The sequence below is a fragment of the Stegodyphus dumicola genome, chromosome X1, assembly GCF_044657685.1.
Source record: "Stegodyphus dumicola isolate Sdum_Otavi_A_Nest chromosome X1, ASM4465768v1".
NCBI classification, from domain to species: Eukaryota; Metazoa; Arthropoda; class Arachnida; order Araneae; family Eresidae; genus Stegodyphus; species Stegodyphus dumicola.
Window position 1 is genome coordinate 123295793 of NC_140780.1, and position 23616 is coordinate 123319408.

The following is a 23616-nucleotide window of genomic DNA, read 5'->3' on the forward strand; positions in this document are numbered from 1 at the left end:
TACAGTTATAGTACTTCCATAATTGTGTGGGTTATATTTTAGCTGCTATCTGTTTGCGTTTTTCCAGCCTTTGTCATTTAGACTATTTTAACATCGTATCAAATCCTGCGCAAAAATAATTAGTTGATCATATATAATATCCATATCATATTTGAAATGCACCCATTCGTAAAATCTGCATTCATCTTATAAGGTATTTTCTCCCTCCTTTCTGCATGCCTCTGTGGTGTAATTGGAAGCATACTGGACGAGTCTTCGTTAGGTCCAGGGTTCGTATCCCGGCTAGAGCACTGCACATTTTTCACGCCCCTGCTTCAAAATAACTTATGTCCTATAGTGGCTTCCGAACTAAAAAAGGTGGTGGTTGAGGATTTTTCACCACTAGGATTTGGCGATTGGTTCCTCTAATCCCCAGTCGCCCTTTAAAAGGCTAAAGTACCAGAAGTTGGCGGATCCCGACCCACATAGCCAAAGAAGTTGATCTTAAGATCATAAGACACTACGCAGAGTATATAATGTATTTTCTACCTCCTTTCTGCATGCCTTCGTGGTATAATGGTAGCGCACTCGGCGCGTATTCGAAAGGTCCAGGTTCGAGTCCCGGCGAGGGCACTGCTCATTTTTCACATCTCCTGCTTTAAAATAACCTAATATCTCTACTATCTTACTATTAGAATTTAATTTTTCAATATTGTGTAGAGACTTTTTTGGATTTTGGACGAGAAAAATGTGAAATTAAATTGCTTCCTTCTGAGAATTAAGCCAGCTGCTAATTGGATGTGTTAATCACTACCCAAGAAGGACACGCGCGAGAGAAATGTTGTAATCTCTAACAAGTGTGACACTCAGCAGAAGGCATTCAAAAATATATATATATATATATATATCGAATATTGTAAGAATGCTTCAGCAGAAGAGGCCTGCATGAGCTAGCTACATTATTGTATTGTAATGCAGATTTAAATTTCTGATCATGTTCTAATTCTAGAAAAGGTACTTGCTGTATTTCCTAAGTTTTTGATATTTTTAGTGGCTGTAAAAGTAGTAATGATCTCGCTTTACATCGTTCTATCTAATTTTTGTTTGATGTGAGAAAGCCCTAGATAAATTAATATTTTAGCCTCTATACTATCACTTTAATGACAATGATCACAATTACAAAAGTGCGGCTTGCGGCTTCAAAACTGGAAAATTTACAAATAACATGATGTTACAAATAACATCATGTTATTTGTAACCTACTGAATAATTAACGAAGCAACAAATGCAACAATCTGCCCATAGCAGTAATCTCTGTCGACATTTATGAAACATTTATGTTGCTGTGGGGAGCATATTATATTCATTTATTATATTTCTTTATTTTATATTCTTTGTTTGGTATAATCCCCAAATACCTTAAGGGAGGTAATTGCTCACTATCTAATAGAGACATTAGGTATTTTGGAAGCAGCAAGGATGAAAAATATGCGACGACTTCACCAGGAATCGAACCACGGACCTCTGGAATACGCACCCAGCGTGCAGACCACCACACCGCGAAGGGATGCCAAGAAGGCGGGAGAAATACCTTATAATCTTAATTACAGAATTCTCCAAGTAACAACTGACTCTGGTACACTGAAGCATCCAGTTAAAGCAGGTGGCCCTTATATCTTTTACCTTTTGCGCAAGTTGTTTCTTTCTTATTAGTGGTGATAATATCTTTGTAAAATATCTTGAATGCAAATACAAAATTTTACATTTTCAAATGTTGGACTTCAGATCAAAAGTTGCACATCTTTTCTCAGGAAACTAAAGTTCTTGTAATAGAAAATCTATGATCCCTCAAAAGCAAACGCACATTAACTTTTAACTTTTAACTTTTAAGGTATTCATCAATGTTAAAAATGAGCATATTTAATAATTGCTGCATTAAAATGACAACAAGAGAGGAGCAAAATGTATGATTTTGTCCTTCTATTCAACAAGTGGCATAAGGAGAGCTGTAGCAATGATTAGCGAACAGTGAGTACAGCACTTAGAACGTAGAGTGCCCAGAGTTCTTGCCAAGTGTATGGCTTCTACTTATAAAATATTTATTTTGCTGTGTTTCGTTCGCGTTACAGAACTAAGTAACCTGATAATAAAAGTGACTGTCTTTTTCCAGAAGCAAAATTTCTCGAAGTCATTCCTTTCGAGTTAATTTTTAAAAAGGGGGTGGATTTGACAGCTATTTTCAATTCGAATTTTAAGCACAACGGTTCAAGCATTTTAGTTTCTCAACTCAGTTACATATGAATAACACGCGAAGACAGATTACCCTGGCTGCCACGCATAAAAAACATCATCAAAGCAAATATTTCTTTCTTTCTTAGTACATGCTAGCTGCACAAGAGGTGGATCCTCTCTCTTCAAAAATATTTGGTATCTTTCTGCTGCAAATCAAATTGCAGTTCATGGGTTTGCATCTTAACACTTACCTTTAGCATTATTTTAGCTAAGCTATCTTTTAATTATATGCCTCAATACAAAGGTAATCTTGGTTCCTTATAAAGAAAAAAATTTGGTATATTATTAATTAAACTGTGCGGCATAAAAAATTATTACAGTTTGCTGAGCAAAAAAGGAGCAGGAAATGGTTTTTAAAAACTGATATGTTGACTAAAAGTCTAATTAAATTATTGGAAGAAAGAATTTGCAAGCTTTGATTTTTTTATCTATTTAGTTTCATTTGAGATTTCGACCTGATGCGAGAGGAGAGAGCTAAAGAGCAATGTAACTTGATCTGTCAACTTATTTCACAGCTGCATTAGCTTTTATTTGAATCTAGAAACTGTGTAAAAATAAGAAGCATTGCAATTTCTGCTTAAGCATATTTTGTGTGAATCTCATTACAATTCCTGCATTTAACAGTATTGAAAACAATTTCACTAAACTGTATGTTCCATATCAGTATGCATGAATCAGAGTTTGACAATTTAAATGACCTTGTGACAGAAGCAATCATTGACCTTTTTTTTTAGTTATCATTGGAGCTTATACAAGCTATTTATTCAGAAATATACCAACATTACCTTAGTAAAAAAAGAAGTACTTTTAACATATATTTCATCTATGAATTTTGATGCTTTGAATAATCAGTAATTAGGCATAGTCAGGCATTAGATAATTCAGAACAATAAAAAACGATTTAAATCCAACTTTGTTAAACAAGAAAGTAAAACATGAACAAAAAAGTAAGAGATCAAGATGTAATTTTATTGAGACTGCGTAGTGTTGTTCTATGCTTCCGAACCCCTACTTGTTCTGAAATTTAAGTAATATTAAAACAGTAATAATAAAGCTTAGAAGATACAGCATAGAACTGTCTTTTAATATTTACTTACTCAGAGAGTTGCTTCGACCAAGAATCAAACTTGAGAAACTTCAGTCTGCAGAACAGAGTGTAATTGTACTAGTTAAAGATTATTTTCTAATTTGTGCTTATTTAAGTGCATGGACAATGGGATTTCTTTTATCATAATCATTACCATAAATACTTTTGGATTAAACTGAACTAGTTGTTTCTTTTCCTTTCATTTATTGCAACAAGAAGTAGAAACAAATAAAATAAGTTACTCTCCTATGCAAGTTACAAAACGCTTTGATGTAATAAATTGGTAGATATAAAAGGAAATCAATCAAATCTTTGGTTTAATAAATTAATAAAATTAAATCATTGTTTTACTTTAAAAGAAGAAATATTAATAAGGCTTCAGGGATATGCAGTGCCTCAATAGTAAAGATATAATTAAACGTATCTATCTTATGTAATTATAAATTTAACAAACTAGTCTGCCAAAATAACTTTTACCTTCTAAATAAACATTATTTTCCATCCTCCGACGTGTAATTAGCTCTTTAGCACCAAATTCTGTCATCTGTAATGCAAGTCTTATTCATTCCTTAATTTTACTTCTCGAAGGCACAAGGCTGTAATTATGACACTTCCAATCAATTTGAATAATGCTTAAGATATTATGTTTCTCAAGTTTACTTTGAGAGACTCGAGTTAAAGTAGGCGGTTATTCATGCGAATTTGTCCTTCCCTCCCCCTCTCCTTATAAGATCAGCCATCGACGTCAGTTTCCAGGGGCCAATCAGAAACGAGCTCTTGAAGTTTGGAGGAGAAGCTATAAAAAAGGTTACAAGGCTGATCTCTACTTCTTCGTATTCCAGTCACACCATACGAAGAAACTTATTTCGAGTTCTTCAATTTTTCCGAGGATGAAGGTTCTTTCTACCTTTCTTGTGCTTCAATGGCTTTTCTTTACGGTAAGTATTGAAATGCTTTGTAAAGAGTAAATTCGTGAATTTTCTTCTCACCTCGTGTTGTTTAAACGCTGTAATTAGTTACTGGTACTTTTCATTATCTTTATTTTCGGTAGAAAATTTCATACATCCAAAGAGAGTTTAAGAAATATAGTCGGATTTTCTTAATTGCAAACACGTTAACGCATATAAACTTATCTGAAAAACATATTGTCTATTAAAAGGTACTAAAATAATTGAAACTGTATGTTCTTAGGTGACTGTGACTTTTGCAACATACGAAGTTACACAGGACAATAACTGCGATCAAACCAGATTTCTGATATAAGACAGAATCCAGGCCACTGAAAGGTCATCACTCTAATTTACATGAAACTGAAACCTACTCTGAAAGCACAGATGCATTGAAACTTTTCTCTATCAATATTTCTAGAGATGCTGCAATATGTTTAGTGCAAACAAATGCTATTCTGGTTGTTTTCTTTGCAATTAAATTATTGCTGTAAATGCTGAAACGCATCTCTTAGCAGAATAAAAAAAAAGATAAATGATATTTCTCCTTCATATTTTAATTTTAAACTGAAAAGGTTTCAGATGTAGTTAATTTTTAAATGCTTTAATGCTTTTTGATCAAATATCATATATGAAGATTTCTGTAGAGATTTTACGTAATTATTTGATTAATATACTTCGGTAATTCAAAAGGCATTGGTACGGAAGTAATATTTAATCTTTCCTTTTCGATTATCATTAGACCTGGTACAAGCTATTTCTTCAGAAATATTCCTTTTAACATATGCTTGATTCAAGAATTATAATGAAATAGTTTTAATAATCAATAATCAGACTTTAGATACCTCGTTTTCATACGAACCATAAAATTAGTAAAATCTAGTTTGAACGTTGTTACGGAACAGGAAAAAAAATATATCAAGACAAGTTTTTCATTTGAGGCAGTGAATGTTACTCTGTGATTTCGAATTCTTTAAATGTCTTAAAATTCATATATTTTCAATAGTAAGAAAAATAACTATGTCCAGAGCACAAAGTACAGATATCCTTTTTAATAAATATATAAAATGTGCAAAGGTTTGGCTCGAACACGAGGCTCTGTCAAATCGTAGTTTGCAGTTGTGTTATTGAAGTCTTTTCCTCTTGCAATTCTTAAGTAATAACTTTATTTTTCCCGATTCACTGATTTTATGAAAAATGTTAGTCTTGTATTTGCATAAAATTATTAGAAGTATCCGTAACATTTGGTAACTTCCGAGTCTTCAGTGAAATATGTTTTTTAAGTTAAACTGCTAGTTATTAACAAAAGTGAATTACTTTTTTCAGATAAATAAAATTGGTTTAATTGTTTTAAGAAAGTTTACATGAAATTAATGCATTTATGGTTTTCCACTTAATGTCTCAGCCCTTAATTATTTTTTTCATTCATGAGCCTTTCTGTATCTACAGAAGGTAAGAGAACAATGAGGAATACATTTTAACACAGTAAAAGATTAATTGCTCTTTTTTAAAATCTACTTAGCTATTTTTGCATTCGCACTGTATGAGTGCAAATATTTGTTCTTATTTTATTAGAGGAATAAATTTTCATAAAAACTCATTTTTTAAATATTTTTCTTGCTGACAAACTTCTTGTTATAAATGCTACAAAATGTCTCAAATGAAAAACTTAATTATATCTGATAATGTAGAAACTGTAGAAAGAGCTGAAAAATATTTTAAAATTTCGTAAAATCATAAATTTCGTATCTGCTTTTGTATTAAAAAATCAGTAGTTAGCCATGAGTAGAACACTGAAAATACTCTGCATTCAAAGTAGGAAAAACAAAGAAAATATGTTATTTTGCACAGAAATTTTCTTTAATTTTTCTATTTTGTATTACTACACGATTTTAAAGCATAGTATTAAGTAAATTGTGAGAATTCCGCAGCATATATATAACATGATTGTAATATTACCAAACAGCCTTATCCCAGAAAAGGATACAATGAAAATTTGAAAAAAATTAATTATAATGTCGTATTGGAACAAAGCTATTGAGCACTTTTGATAACTCATGTTATCACATGTTTCAAAATTTTCTTCACATAGCTTTGCTGTAAACAATGAAACATTTCAATTAAATCATTGCGTCTGCTTTTAATAATGTAAAAGTGTTCGTAAAAATATATTGCCTAGTCCACTGAATGTAATCCTAATAATATTGTATATAATATTATTAGGGAGGAACTATGTCATTAAGAATTAAAAAGCTGAATGTGTCTTCAAATTGTGACAATTTTCTTGCGCAGTAACTGATTTTCGCCCTTTGTGGACTAGAATACCTTAGATACCTCATGTATATCAGAAATATAAACTTTCCCTCTGAATTTTAACTTGATTCTGTACTGAATTAATTAATATAAATTGATTACTTAAATTTTAAAGTTCTCATGAAATGACGTGAAAAGAATAACATCGAAATGGAGGTAAAAACGATTTTCCTGATAGTCCTCTTGATTTAGCTTTGTAAACCTTTCTAAGCGAAAAGAGCCTCAACCCTAAATTTCATGACCTTAATTTCAGTAAGCCTTTGCGCTTCTAGGCACTTTTATGTTTCCTCTTGAGTTTCTATACGAATCTTTATTTATTAATATCTACAACGAAAATTCAACGAATAAGTTTCTCTTAAAATTCCTCCATGTAGGCATCACTTTTCTTAGGCAAATAGCCATCGGATGCTTTATCTTATTCAGTTAAACCAAGTAAATAAATTCAGTGTGTTGGACTTTAGAGGTTTCTTGAATAAGTGATTGCTTTCTACACAAAATCTTTCAATCAAACAAATATTACTTTTTCAGACAGATGATAGACGTAATCACGAAGTTCAAAAAGGAAATGAGACATATTTTTCCACAACTTCATATTTTCACACCATAAAAAGCTTACATACATCAAACTCTGTTATTTCAACTCTTGCTTCCCCTTATTCTCAATATATGTTAATGTTTTTAATTCGATACTTTTAGGCTTTAAAAGGCCCAGATAAAATTTCTTTTTTGGTATAATTACACTGAGTAATGAGAATCAAAAAGCGGCATACTTTGCTTTTAATTCAGCCCTTGATTTAAAATTTCCTTCCTTTCTAATTTTCTCTGTAAACATATTTTTTATTTATGGAAACATTCACTCGTAGCCAATTAATCTCTCATTTATGGGTGACGCAGGTTTATTGATCATTAAAGATTTTAAACGTTTTCTGTGGTATTCCATTTTAGAACAGTTTTCCGTTGCTCCTAAAATATTTATATCAGACTTTAGCTTTTCTCTCAGGAGTTTCGCATATTAACTTCTTTTTTCTTCAGCTACACATCTTGATGTATGCTTTTCTCTCTTATAAAATACTCATTTCTCAGTAGCATATGTCTCATTGATCGTGTCTTGATTGGATTTTCTTGACAGTCTTGTAAACATCCAGGAAGAGGGTTAATTATTTTTCTCTTACTTTTTATAGGATTATGTATTGCACTAATGAAAATAAGTTTTCTTTATCTAAGAATACGCAATTTCTATAGCTCATGGTTTTGTATTTTATGAAATACGCCAAATTCTGTTACTTAAGAGTTTAGAAGATATGCAGAAAATAAATATAAAGATCTGAACAATATCGCAAAAGTTTTGCAGTTTGGAAAACAAAACATCGTCTTACTTCAAATGTCAAATCGAAAGAAGTCAACTGAAACAGTCGGTCTATTTTGCATGTAATTCTTGGTTGTATACGGTAACTGTAGATTCAAAACCCCTGCGGGATCAAATAACAGAATTTGAGAGGTGCAAAAATTTTGGCAGCTGTTTACGAAAAGCATTATATCAACCAGAAATGTCGCTCTATCAAATTCTTCACTAGTGGTTAGCAAAATTAATTACGAAAGCTATTTTAATTTTAAAATAAATAAATAAAACTTATGGTTGAATGACTTTCCGTCAAAGATGATACAATTCCTTAAGATTACAAATAATTTCTGTAATAAACAAAAAATATGTATTTAAATAAATAAAATGAAAATTTATAAATTATTTCTTTTCTCTTACTGTAGATAAATTTTAAGAATCTCATTTTCCGTCACTATCAGGAAAAGCTAGTCCAGGCACACAAACTGACAGCGAGCATACACTGCAGTGCACACTTATTGAATTAATGTTATCGTGTGACATATCGCCAGCAATCGTTGCCTGTATGTTTCTATGCATAGGCTCAGATTGGAGGAGTCTTGGTGTCCTTACAAAAATATAATAATTACCGAATTTGAAATTAAAAAAAAAGCCTTTTCTTGACACTTCCCAGAATGTAAATGTAAAATTTTCTTGTGTATTGCCGTAGAATTCTTTATTTTAGAAATTGCGGTTATTTCGTTCTTTCGTTAGATTCGTTGAAGTCTATAGTTATAAGCGTTTAACTGCTACAAACAACAGTCATTTAGTAATATTTTTCCACTTTTTAATAGAACTTTTCCTAAATGCATTTGTAGGTGTGAATATCATGTTTTTTTAATGAGATAAGTAAATTCGATTTTATAAATTGCAGCAAATATGTATTTGAGGAACTTTCATATAAGTACTATATTTATTGATGGTTCAGGAGATAAGTATTTTTCAGCTATGAGTAAATGATTAAATTTCCTTCAAAAATACAGGTGATGGTGAGGCAAGCGCTTTGCTTCATTGGATCAGAGGTCAGCTTCATTAGCAGTACTCATAAGGATAAATCAAAAAAAATAAGAAAGTGTATATAATAGTTTTTAGAGCATGGCTTTAACACTATTGCTTACTTTGGAGTAAAAATTTGGTTCCGAAGGACATGAAACTATCTTAACTGATGCAACTTGATGCCAATCATACTAAGTACTGTAATAAATCGAAGAAACGTTTGTAACGAACTTTAAAGTCTTGAAATAAAAGATGAGGATGTTTTTACTATTTTTGCAAAGTTTTTATTTGCATTTTACGAATATTCTCGTTAAACAATTATAAAGAGTTCTCAATAGAGAAGGTATTGCGTAATCTACTGATATTAAATTGTCCAAAATAGATCATGGGGGGTGGAAATGAAAATGATATACAAAAAATACTTTTACCGAAAGAGATTATTTACAAAATTTCTGAAATTATTAATGAACAATTTCACTTGCTTCATATAAAATATAGAAAGCGTAAGAAAAACCCAAAGTTTACAATGCATTTGGGATGAAACAGCTGCTAATTTTAACTCATCATTATTGTCTCTTTATCACGGAAGAATACGTGAGTATTTATGGCCATCGCACGTTAAAAAATACAACAGAGAGAAAAACTCATGTCTTAAAATTTGAGTTTGTTACAAATGAAAGATAGCGGTGGGGAAATTACGTTGAAGTCTATACTCATGGCGCCAAACAATGACAGCCCATAAAGATAAATTTATATCAAAAGCTAATAACAATGAAAATACCACTTCCACTCACTGCCAACTCCCAATCAGCCCATCTGGGATCCTACAAACGGTGTTCTTTAATGGGTTCGCAACGACAACTTTCTTTTTGCTATTTGGTTTATGAGTAAGTGAAAAATAATTCTAGAGCACTCTGAAACCTGGAGCAACACCTCCCGCGCGCCTAAGCGTTAATCAGATTGCGCTCACTGCATTGTTAGTCGGTAGGCATTCGCAACCAAAATGCCATTATAGTTCAAATTTGTTTTTCACGGTGCTAACAAAATCGAAAAACTTGTACCCTTGATAATCGTTTACTTCAAATATTTTATAACGCATGAATTCTGATTACAAAATATTATAATCATAAGCGGAAATAAGGCGGCTCTCAAGAGAGCAAAGTTTAACCAGATTTTTTTGAGTAAAAAATCAATTTATATAATTCTGACTGAACAGAAATCATACAATTCTGAATTTGTCTCAACGAATAATGACATGAAAACTAAGCGTTAATCAGACTGTTAATTGAATACTGTTGGAAATCTTAACGACTTAAATATGGTGCCTGAAGGTATAAATATTGTAATATGCATGATTAGCCTTATACTTTCAAAGTTTTACTGAGATAAGAATTTTAATAGCAGGAAGAAAATATTTGAACGATTAGAGTGGTGTATCCTGATATTTATTTACATGCCAAGGTTGAAAATGCTCTGCATATGATATTTTTGGTATAACGACAGGTATCATGTAGATAATCAGATTCTTCTTCTTCTATGTCAACACTAACGGCGGCTGTTATGACGCGGTTTTTAAGTTTAATCAGACTTGTAGGAAGTGGAGAAATAAAAACTCGGTACTTCGTGTATCTCCACAAGAAGTAGTCACACGATGTTAAATCCGAATTGCTTGATGGCAAACATACCAAATCCAGGTTCTAATTTATTGAACGGCAAATCTAGTACGGCTTTATTGAATTATTATTTGCTTTATTGAACAGCATAATTTATTATTTGCTTTATTGAACGGAAAGTCTAGTAGGCAAGTAATTTTGTTCATACTGTGTTTTAAAATGAGGCTGCGCAGTAGCAAAATATCTTGTTGTTGCATACTAAAGCACACAAAAAGCTTTTTCTATTCGACTGGCGGGCTATGTTGCTCGACTGACATCAAGAACGCTCACATGCACGGACCTTATAAGAAATAGACTAACCCAAACGGGTTTTCTCCCTCGTCTGAGGCGTTGCCGGCTGTCACCTTGATCACATCCGGAGGAGTAGGGACGACTGCAGAAATTTAACATTGGTTGCCTATTGCAGCATGTATAATTGTCAAGAAAAAGCTGGCTGTAGCGCCTCATTTCACAAATTAGAATTTCTACATATTTTGATTTTTGAAATTGAGATTGATTTTTAAAAATTTAGCATATTTATCAAGCATAATTAACGTTCCAAATAATTATAAAGCTATTGCATGCTTTCAGGACTTGATATTTTTTAGCTTTTCCTATGCTGTAAGGAAATTTGTAACTACCGTATATACCCGCGTATAAGTCGAGATAATTTGGGCAAAAAAAAGACTAAAAGTGGGGGGGGGGGTTCATACGCGGGGCCATAAAAAATTAAAAGAATCGGAAGTTCAAAAATTTCTTTGTATAATGCAGTTGTTTTCTTCCCGCACTCGAATTGGACAACTTATCAAATAAGTCACTTACTTGAAGTAATTTCATGACTTAAATTATGTGACGAACTACAGTGGTGGTCAAAATTGTGGACACTTTTGGAAATTTTTATGTTTTTGCCCCTGAAAAATGCGAATGCCTGCGAAATACCCTATGAATGATTATAAAATAATTTAAAAAGTGTTGTATTAGCAACGAACTAGACAGCACGGAAGATGATAGTGTTTTTGAAAGTGAAAATGACGACGAAGGCTGTAGTAGTGATTGTAACAGTACAGAGTTCGAGACTGAAAATATGTATGATGACGAGCCAACGACGACAGAAGAGTTCTATGAAATGTTTGGCGAATCTGACCATGAATCAGACGTTGAAGGATTTTGATTTTGTTTATTTACCAAGGTATTTTTATCGTATATTTACTTTTTCTCAGATGATTTTGAATAAATGTGGTACTTAAAAAATTTTTTTCGAACTTTCTTGGTCGATTTCGGAAGTGGGGGATCGACTTATACGCGGGTTTCTTATTTTCTACGAATTTTTTATGTCGAAGTGGGAGGGTCGACTTATACGCGGTATCGACTTATACGCGAGTATATACGGTACTTCTTTTAGAAAATAATATTTTAAATCTGAACTAATAGAAAATTTCAAACAAGCAATTTTCTCTTGCAATTTTTATGCTTTTTTATAGGTGTAAATAAGTAAAAAATGCTAAAATATTTAAAAACGAATTTTTGAAAGTTGTGTTTAAAATTCTAAATTGTGCTGTTTTTTAAAATTATAGTAGATGAGTAGTATAGCACAATTTCTATAAAGGAATTTTATTTCAATTATACTTCATAATACATCATAGTGATAAACACGTTTGATTCCTTAAAAATGTTTATACATTTAATTCTAATATTAAAAATTGTATTTAAGCGTAGTAATTAATTTTGCTTGTATTTTATAGTGATTATTTTTTTTAAATTTATTTTTAGTTCTGCATAAGATTTTTTTATTTACTTGTAAGGTTTATATTTATTTTAACTAACATTTATTTTAAGTTTAAACTACCTTTCCTGTCAAGCCTTACTTTCCCCTGGAACTGCCAATGCCAGAGTATGTAAATTTTAGTAGAACGCGCAAGGATTCAAATTATCAGCGGAAGTATTCTGAGTAAAATAGAAAGGAAACGAGTTCAAGGTGTGCTGTTCTTACTTCACGAGCGCGGATGTAGTTGGCCAGAAATTGAAGAACCCTGCGTTTCGGCCTGTGTGCTTGCCTGGAAGTATTGTTAATCGTTCAACGTGATTTTCAAGTTTGTTGAATTAGCAGCGGTATTGTAAAACGCGGTGAGATTAGTTACTTTTAGAGAGCCTCGTAGTTAGAGTCTTGTCTTTAGTTTCTTTTCAGGTTATTATTTTTATTTGACCGCCGAGTTGGCGCAGTTTGTGAGCGTCAAGAGCACGCACTTGTAATTTATTACGTTGAATAAAAAGGGACTTAAACCCTTAACAAGACTCTGTCTTTATCCAGTTTTCACAGTCACCTCTTGGTTGCGTGCAAGTTGGAGGCGCAACGCTACATACTGTTAATTTAATTTATTAGCCTAAAGGGGCGGTAGCCTAGAAAGGTTCGAAGCCGCATTTTGCGCTGTCTTACTATAAATGTCCGTGTCTCCTTGAAAATTGTTGTTACCAAATATTATCGCTCTATATTATATGTTAAGAAATTAAATAATGAAGAATCTGCATGAATACATGTATGCTTCTCGCACTGTGACAAAAACGACGGTATCTAGAGCCATCAAATTTTGAATAACGTAATCCTCCACCCGCACATGAGCATCTGGACGGCCGAATTTCGAATTTGTTTTAATCTATTTCATATTTTGTAAAACTTTAAAAAATTTTTGATTAACAAATTCAACGAGTTCAGAGCGAGCACTGTACGGAAAATAACAGTTGTATCTTCAGTGCGGAAATTCTAAAGATATGCTGTTTTCAAATGTATTTGGTTTACGGGCGAAGAACATGATATTCAATAAATATAGGTAACACACAAAACTTTAAAAAAAGGTTCCTTTTGGGCGTAATATAAAATTTGAGTGCTTCTAGATTTTATTTTATCTTTTTTTTTTCTCTTTATTACGCTTCGAAAAGTTTATGCTCCGAATTTTATGAATTATTAAAATAACTAATCCACTTTAATGTTAATAATTTAATGATCCTATAATCAAATAAATATGATCGTTTTGTAATGTTATTATTGTTTGGAAAATCACTGCCTAAAAATTTTCATTAATTTTTTTAAAAAAAAATTATCAGATCTTGTTTAATTTTACTTATTTATTTCAAAGCATCACGTACTATCAATCTTATTTAATTTTACTTTATTTTTACGCAAAATTAAGTTCACAAATTTTGTGCTTAGAGTTTTTACTGTTTTACCAAAGTAAAGATGCTTGTACAAGAATTACGCGTGAAAAAAATGCGCGAAATGCAGTAAAAAGTGCTTTAATGAGATATATTAAATCCTATTTGGAAAAAACTGTGGCTTTCATAATCTCATCACTATACAACGTATCACGAATAATTAAAAAGAGTTATGTGATACAAATGCCATAGGTTTCAGTGTTAAAGTAAACCAGTTCGTCCCTACTCTCTCTTGCCGACATGTCGGTGACGCGGGCCCCGCCTACTGGGTTAGTCTATCTCTTATAAGGTCCATGCTCACATGATGCTGACGTCATGAAAACAACGGAAAGAAGGAGGTCGTAAGACTTCCTCTATGAAAACGATACTAAATGCTTCCTGATAAAACCAAACACTTTTTGATTTATAATCGTTTAATCTGCCAGTTTCTTTTATGGTAACAGTGTATTTATTTTGAAAAAAAAAAAAAAAAAAAAAAAAAAAAAAAAAAAACAATAAAGGTTTCATGAATATGCTTAATATAGGGAAGAAGAGAGCAGAAATGTTAAAGCACAAGTTAGAGTTTGGTTGAATATTAACTTTCCAATGTTTTAAATGTTATAACTGATCATTTGAATTGCTGCGGTGCACTGTGTCAAAAATATTTCATTTTAAGGTATGATTTTGAAAAGTAAAGGTGGCTTCAAAAACATAACAGTACTGAAATGAAGTATGATAGTCATTTGTCATTAAAAACCTCAAAAAGAATTCGCTGAATTATGAAGTGACGTAGGCCTATTGTTAAATGTTAAATGCGTTTTTTTTTTCTCAGGATTACACAAGATTTTTATCAATTTCTGAAAATGCATGCTTTTTCCATTTTGTGCTACCTACATACGGAGAGCGATATTTCTTTTTTATGTTCAAAATGACAAATAATTTTACACATTTTATACAAAATATTTATCAACCAGAACTCCAAAAGCTTAGCTCAGGTGTCTTTGTCATTTCTAGTCTGTTTTTTGTGGTTTATTTATGTGTAGCATTTATACGAGTAATTTTCCCTTAAAAATCCACCATGTAGGTATCCCCCTTACAAAAATAGCCCACGTAAACATTTTCGATTTCAGATAATCGAACAAATTACCCATTTCTATCCACCTGTTTATCAGTTTCCTTCGCGTTACTGTATCCATTCTCTTCCATCTCCTAGCCCTAGTGTGCTTTGCCATAATTAAATACACCACACCACCACCACTTCCATCTCCCCCAGCGTTGTCTGAACGTTTAATTGACAGTATGAGGTAGGATTACAAAATTTACATAACTGAATTTATGAACTGTATTTAGTTGTTCTGTTAGCTTTAATTATGCATATGTATCGCTTTCTGCACATTTTAAAGCCTGTTAATAACATTTTCTACAGCTTATGATGTATATATATATATATATATAAAAGTAGAAAGAGAGACCTATATGGTCAAGAAATATATGTAATTATTTCAAGAAATTTGTGTATTAATTATATATATAAATATATATAAATATATATATATATATATATATATTTGTAAATTAAAGTAGTATCTATTACTGCAAATGTAATATTTAATTTAATAAAGAATGTACATGACTAAAAATTATCTCATAGGAAATTTAAAGTGAAATTTAGAAAACAAACGTGCACTATTGCGATAATTTTTAATTGGAATTTGTAAATAAATGCACTGGAATTGCCAATTAGAATTAAAAAAAGAATAAAAAGAAAATAAGAGAATAGTTGCGAATTCCATAGAGAGATCCCGACTTATTAAGGTGAACAGCAACCTCTCCATGCAACCATCAATAATTCATGAAAAGCTTGTTTCGTCATATCGCATATCTGAACAAATTCTTTTCAATTTTACATTTCTATTCAATTTTTATAATATACAAATTTAAATCTTAAAAGTTCAGCTATGCGTGACAATTCTACGGATAAACTATTAATTAAAACTAATTTCAAAAATAAACTTAACAGTCATACAGAACAATACTTAAAACTAAAAAATAAGGAAAAAAATGAGAAATTGAAATAAAAACAAGATGCAAATGAAAAGAAAGAAATATACCAATAAAGTAATTTAAACATAAAATAATTTACACATTAATAGGCCAATATATATATATATATATATATATATTTGAACACAAAATAATTTACACATTAATAGGCCAATATATATATATGTTACGGTGAAACACCGAAATCTGGAGAATGTCGACTTTCACCGGTGAATGTCAACATTCACATAATCGCTTGGTGTATGTCCGAAATATTTTCCAAATACTCTTACTTCTGACTTACACCGGTAAATGTCGACATTCACCATGTACTAATGGTGAATTTTGAACATATAAGAATATTATATTTTCTTCTCAGTAATTCAGTCGCGAAAAAACGCACTTGAGACTTAAAATAAGAACTTAAGAATATAAGAACTTAAAACACACAGTATATTCAAAATGAGAAAGGAAAAAATAGAAGTTAAAAACGTACTTAATTATACAGTACGTTCTAAATGAGAAAATAAAATAATTGTAATAAAAAACTTACTAAATTATGGATTCAAATCTTATTTATTGCAACAACTTAAACTATTATGACATTTTGAATGCACAAGAGGCCCTTGCTTTTACAACTTCATTTATTTGTGGAACACTTCCTTTTGCAATGACAGCCTTGCCCACCGCTTCTCGAATTAGCTGCAGCTGCTTCTCTCAGCTACATTTATCAGGTTCTGTGTTTCTCCTTACTTGCTTTGGGAACATTAACTGTCCTGACTCGGAACAGGGAGCTTACTAAAGCAATGTTCAATAAATGGTGAAATAGACAATACACATAGGAAGGGTATACGAAACCCTTTATTTTTCTGTCTTTACAATGATTTCCGGAACTTCGGAATACAGAGACCAACCACTTGTGGTCTGAACGTAAGAATATAAAAATATTAACTAAACTCTAACTAAACTAACTTTGGATTAATAAACAAGTGCCTAACTCCAAGATTGGCCGTATATTAAAAAAATCCGTATGTAGTACAGAGAACTGCTAACACTACGATACGTTTAAAATTATCACGAGGATCAAACCTCTGGCTTTGAAGGCAACCAGCAACCGAGTAAAACTACTATGGCAAGCGGCCTGCTTCTAATAGCTCCTTCCTCTCTCTTGCTTGGCAAAAAGCCACAACTTAAGTACTTGGCGTTAGCAAGACAAATTTGCATAAATAAGTTAAAAGCTTTAAATTCTGGCCCGAAGTAGAAAATAAGAAGTGATAGTAAAGATTTAACATAAAATAAACGTTAGTAAAACTTCAGATCCTTACATACTTCCCGCCAGAGTTAATTAGTTTGAAACTGAGGTCTAAAACGACCTTGTTGAAAACTTTTAGCTCTAGAATCTAACGCGAGGCCAATCTTTTACAAACATTTCTCACTAGAAACTAGAAATTAAAAAAAAGTCGTTTTTACATTATCAACTCCATGGACAATTACTTTTCATCTGTACTGCATCTAAACAGGAGTTCTTAGTTGAAATCTGGTTCCTTCCAGAGATCTGGAAGGAAAACTAGTTTAATGAAATGTTACACAATTAAATGGCAAGTAACATGAATACTTATATTTCTCTTAACATTCTTATTTCATTCATGACGTTATTTAATTATCTCCCCGTGCTCTCTGACATGTGTTGTAAAGAAAAACACCAAACACGAACGTGTCTATGTACAAGTGTTCAACACTACCGCCTGCAATCAAAACACTAACGTGTTAAAATTCAACATAACAAGACCTCAGAACACACATTATATTCATCTCTAAACCCTGAGGTACTATTCTGAAAAGTGGCTAACTCTGAAGTGTAGCGTCAGAGAGCCTAACTACATTCATTCAAACTTTAACACATATTCACAATAATTTGCTCTTTTTACAGTCACACGAATAAGTTAAAATTTTTGGCATTACTTTCACTTTTAACATATCACAGTATTTCTTAACTTTTAAAATAACAGTTCACATTGTATATAAGGACAAACTAACATGCCGTTAATTTTACGCATTTTAAAACATACATTAGTAGTACATTGTTAACTTCTATTCTTTTCCAAGCAAGTGCCAATTCTACATTGAAATACTACATTTCAAAAGTCTTTCAGACTAAAACTTCTTTCTTTCCAGAATCTTTTAAATAAAATTTTATACAATAACTTTTACAATTTTCTTAAGGTACCTTTCTCAAAGATTATCAATGCTTTTACAATATTCAAGTATTTACACATTCCTATTATACATTAATTTTAGTTTTACTCGCGAGTAATTGAAAAACATACCAAAATAGGTAACAACTCATTTCTCGCCTTTTTGGCGATAAAGGTAGACCTCACATGAGGTAAAACGTCTTGAATTCTGCCACTTGCAGTAAGAATGAAAAATTAACTTAAGGTTTCAAAGTAACATAAAGTTTTACTTATCTTTGTGATATTCCGACATCCTTTTTTCTGCCCAGTCCTGGAAGGTAGCGAAGACTACGGTTTGGTTTATCTTCCTTCTTGTGAGGGTTCGCCCTTCGGTTCCTTCCTCTATGAGCTTTCTTTTTCTTCCAGTGCGGTCACCCTTGAAGACCTTCTTTTTAGCCTCTGCTTGTGGTCTCGGCCGTTTGATGGCAGCTGGTTTTGGCAGAACCGGGACAACTCTCTCTCGTTCCTGCTTGGATCTCGTTGCTGGCTGTTCAAATTTTCCTTGTTTCTTTGCCTCCGCAGCTGGTGTTCCTTCATCAATTCGTCGACATTTCCTGCGTAGACTCCTATCCGATGGGTAGATCTTCCGCTCTGGAGCCGTGTTATAGTTGCCGTCATTTCTCCTGGCTCTCTTTGCATTCGTCGTACTTCTCCCTTCTTCATTCTGGGGGTGGTTGTGCTCTTTCTTTTCTGGTCGGTGGAACGGCTTCTTTTTCTTGTTACCTTAAATTTTCCAACGGGGAAACTTTCTTTTCAATTGCTCCTGCCTCCTAATGGCTTGCCCTTGTGATTATCGTTGTTCCACCTCTGGAGCTTGTGCCTGCAGTGCCTGCCGTACCGGATCCTGCAAAAGATCTTTAAATATTGGCATTTTATTACGATTATAGAATGGTTTTATCTGGTCAATGTTTGCGGAATATGTTTCACCATTCCTGGCTTTTAACACCACTACAGCCTGTGTTATTTTTTCTATGACATATGGTCCTTCAAATCGTGGAAAAAACTTGGCAGTTTTATCTTCTGGTGCTGAAGAAAGTGAATGCTTAATTTTTAACACTTCATCTCCTACTTTATAAGTTACTCCCCGTCGTTTCATATCATAAAAAAGCTTCTGTTTTCTCTGTGCTACTTCAGTGTTCTTTTTTGCTTCTTTAATTATTTTTTCTATATCGCCCATTTTAAATTCTGGGGCTCTTTGTTGAACATAAAATAATTTATCTAACGGCGTTAAAATCTTTCTGCCTAAAAATAACTCAGTAGGAGTTTTGCCCGTCGTATCATGTTTTGCGGTCCTAAGGGCAAAAGCTAATTCATTGACATAGTTATCCCAGCTTTTATGAAAATTTTTAACATAACTACGGATAATTTTCACCATATTTCTATTGACCCGTTCCGCTATATTTGATTGCGGCCGATACAGGACCATTTTTAAATGACATATGCCCAGTTTTTGGCACATGTCTTCAAATATATTACTTACAAATTGAGGACCATTATCCGATATAACTTTAAGGGGCGCCCCGTATTTTAAAATATATTTATTTAAAATAGAATCAGTAACTAATTTCGCGGAGGCTCGTTTTAAGGGAACAATTTCGGTCCACTTACTAAAATGATCAACCATAACAAGGAGATAGCGACTTTTATTTAACTGACTTTTGGGGAAAGGGCCCAATAAATCGATGCCAATTATTTCATTTGGAAATTCGGATTTAATGGTATTTAGAAACTCGGCCGGGCGGAAATTAATATAATTAACTGCTTGACATGTTGGGCAGGATTGGACATACGCCCTTGTTAACTTTTGCAGTTCAGGAAAATAAACTGCTTCGCGTACGCGTTGGGTGGTTTTTCGAATACCAGCATGAGAAGCTAATGGGCAGTCGTGCAACTCCTGCAGTATATTTAATCTAAGACTATCTGGGATAACAGGTCGAAATTCGTTGTTGGAATTCGTAGTTTTTGTATAAAATAATAGACCATCTATTAGTTCGTAATGGGCCGCCCTATTTCTTATCGCCACAATATCTTGGTGGCTAAAATTTTCAGGATCCTTTAAATACTCATAAATGTTTTTAAATTCAGGATCCTTACCCAGTTCGGTTATTACAGTTTCTCGGAAATGTATCGTACATGCTGTGAGCATTGCCACCTTTACGGTATTACCTTCTTCATCTATTTTAATTTTGGATAGGGCATCTGCTACGATATTTTCCTTTCCGGGGGTATGCTTGATTACCAGATTATATTCTTGTAGCTTGAGTGCCCATCTTATTAACCTTGGGGATAAGTTTTTCCCTGAGTACAATCTAGTTACCGCCGCATGATCAGAGTACACTGTTATTGGCGCCTTTCCAAAATAGACTCGGAACTTTTGCACTGCTAACAGAACTGCAAGTGCCTCTCTCTCGGTCGCGGAATATTTTCTTTGTGTTTGATTTAAAGTTCGGCTAAAAAATGCCACGGGCTGTTGATTTTGCGAAAGTACCGCTCCTACCGCATAATCAGAAGCATCCGCTGAAATTTCTAAATTCTCATCCTTTTCAGGAAATTTCAACACAGGGGCTTGCGTTAATGCTTGTTTTAATTTTTCGAAAGCACTATTGGCTTCGGCCGTCCACGAGAATCTTGCCTTTTTCCTTTTTAATTTTAACAATGGCTCAGCAATAGCTGCAAAATCTTTTATAAAGGACCTATAATATGAACAAAGTCCTAGAAAAGAAGAGAGCTTCTTTGCCGTGTTCGGAGGCGGATACTTTTGTACAGCGATTATTTTTGATTCGTCTGTCTCGATTCCTTTATGAGATATTTTGTAACCTAAATGTTTTAATTCAGGGGCTGCAAATTTGCACTTTTCGACATTAACTTTTAGACCGGCCTCATTTAATAAAGAAAACACCGGTCTTAAATCCTGTACATGTTGGTCGAGATTATCACTAGTAATAATGATATCGTTTAAATAGATAAATGTGGACTTTCCAAGAACAGGTCTTAACACAATGTCCATACATCGCTGAAATGTTGCCGGCGCCCCTGAAAGGCCAAACGGCATACGCAAAAATGCATAAGTGCCAGACTTGGTTATAAAAGCAGTCTTAGGCACGTCCTCAGGCCTAATCCCTATTTGAAAATAACCAGTCGTTAAGTCTAAAGTCGTCATATATTTGGTGGATGTTATGTTCCTTAGAATTTCTTCAATAATAGGTAACGGATATACCGGATATTTAGTTATGGAGTTTAATATACGGTAGTCAATTGCGAATCTCCACCTTTTTGGATGTGTCAAAGGATAGTCATTATTTTTCTTACATAAAACCACCGGGCTAGCATAACTACTTGAGATGCGCGTTATGATCTTTTTACGTAGCATATCGGTGATATGCCATTCTATAATTCTTTCCTTATTCTTATCATACCGGTATGCTTTGTGGCGAACTGGCATTGAATCTCCGGTGTCAATACTATAGTTAGTAACCTGAGTAAATCCTGGAATATCACTAAATAACGAAGCAAATTCACTTACCACTTGTCGAATTCTTCGCTGTTCTTCATTAGGCAGGTGGTCAAGATTTAACATCGGCGGTTCAGCCTTTTCTCCACGAACTGGTTTCATCGTCAGCTTAAGGGACGCTTCGTTAAAATCCAGCGTTGCTTCTGCCTCTGAAAGAAAATCTGTCCCTAAAATGACATGTGCTTGCAAATTCTTTACGATAAAAAACATAATCTTTACTTGCTCGTCCTTGATACGAATGTATAACGGTAATTTACCTATGCACTTGCATCTTTCTCCCTGCGCAGCTAACACTGTCGTATTATCCGAATTATATATGCCGTATTTACGAAAATACTTCCTAAAAAAATCTTCTGCCACACAGGAACACTGCGCGCCTGTATCCAGGAGTGCGGTGGCTGGGATGTTATTCACCAACACTTCAATCTTTGGAAGAGTCAAAATTTTCAGCATCACTGTATTTAACTTGAAGGAAGAGGGGTTTTCTTGGCCTTCGGATTTCCGCACCCTCCCGTCAGCAGAAATCCGTTTTAGTTTAAATCTTGTTTCTTCCTTTCCATGCCTTCCTTCTTTTTCCGCTGGCCTTCAGACTTTTTTTCTGGCTTACTATTGAAATCGATGCCAATTATTTCATTTGGAAATTCGGATTTAATGGTATTTAGAAACCCGGCCGGGCGGAAATTAATATAATTAACTGCTTGACATGTTGGGCAGGACTGGACATACGCCCTTGTTAACTTTTGCAGTTCAGGAAAATAAACTGCTTCGCGTACGCTTTGGGTGGGTTTTCGAATACCAGCATGAGAAGCTAATGGGCAGTCGTGTAACTCCTGCAGTATATTTAATCTAAGACTATCTGGGATAACAGGTCGAAATTCGTTGTTGGAATTCGTAGTTTTTGTATAAAATAATAGACCATCTATTAGTTCGTAATGGGCCGCCCTATTTCTTATCGCCACAATATCTTGGTGGCTAAAATTTTCAGGATCCTTTAAATACTCATAAATGTTTTTAAATTCAGGATCCTTACCCAGTTCGGTTATTACAGTTTCTCGGGAATGTATCGTACATGCTGTGAGCATTGCCACCTTTACAGTATTATCTTCTTCATCTATTTTTATTCTGGATAGGGCATCTGCTACGATATTTTCCTTTCCGGGGGTGTGCTTGATTACCAGATTATACTCTTGTAACTTGAGTGCCCATCTTATTAACCTTGGGGATAAGTTTTTCCCTGAGTACAATCTAGTTACCGCCGCATGATCAGAATACACTGTTATTGGCGCCCTTCCAAAATAGACTCGGAACTTTTGCACTACTAACAGAACTGCAAGTGCCTCTCTCTCAGTCGCGGAATAATTTCTTTGTGTTTGATTTAAAGTTCGACTAAAAAATGCCACGGGGTTGCTGATTTTGCGAAAGTACCGCTCCTACCGCATAATCAGAAGCATCCGCTGAAATTTCTAAATTCTCATCCTTTTCAGGAAATTTTCGCCGGTTGTTTTTGGATACTCGGGTTTCCTTGCCCACTGATTCGCTTTGCTTCCGTAGCCGTGTTCTTGACTTTGCTGTGGTCTTGGCGCACCAAATTGGCTTCGTTGCTTATACTGGCGTCTTGTTTCAATGTCCGCCGTTCTTCTACTTTCAAACTGGATTGCTAGCTCAAATAACTTTTCCAGTGTAGTCGGATTCCTTAATTCAATAAAGTCTTGTACTTGGGGAAGTAACCTCGGCAAAATCACTTGAATTATCTCAGGATACGGACGGTTTCCATACAAGAGTTTGAAGACGTGAATTTTCCTTAAAATAAAGCTTGAGAGATTTTCAATTCGTTTCTGGTATATGCTGAAGAGTTCCGTTTCTAATCTTGCACGATATCTTACGACAGGTAAGGCTTTTACTAAGGCAGTCTTAAAATTTTCGTAAGTATAGGTGGGACTTCCCGCTTGACCCAAGAGGCTTCTGCCTATACATTTGAACCAATTAAGCGCTTGGCCC

The 23616-nt window shown here is 33.5% G+C and overlaps 1 protein-coding gene across 1 annotated transcript in view; it reads left to right on the plus strand.

Annotated features, from left to right (window-relative positions):
* Positions 1 to 4164: 4164 nt before the first annotated feature.
* The window catches only part of Nplp1 (Neuropeptide-like precursor 1), a 68381-nt gene continuing 48929 nt past the window's right edge, over positions 4165 to 23616 (plus strand). Inside the window, exon 1 of the mRNA XM_085807525.1 lies at positions 4165 to 4296. Within this exon, the coding sequence (XP_085663651.1) occupies positions 4249 to 4296 (48 nt within the window). The 5' untranslated portion in view covers positions 4165 to 4248. The remainder of the gene's footprint in view (positions 4297 to 23616) is intronic.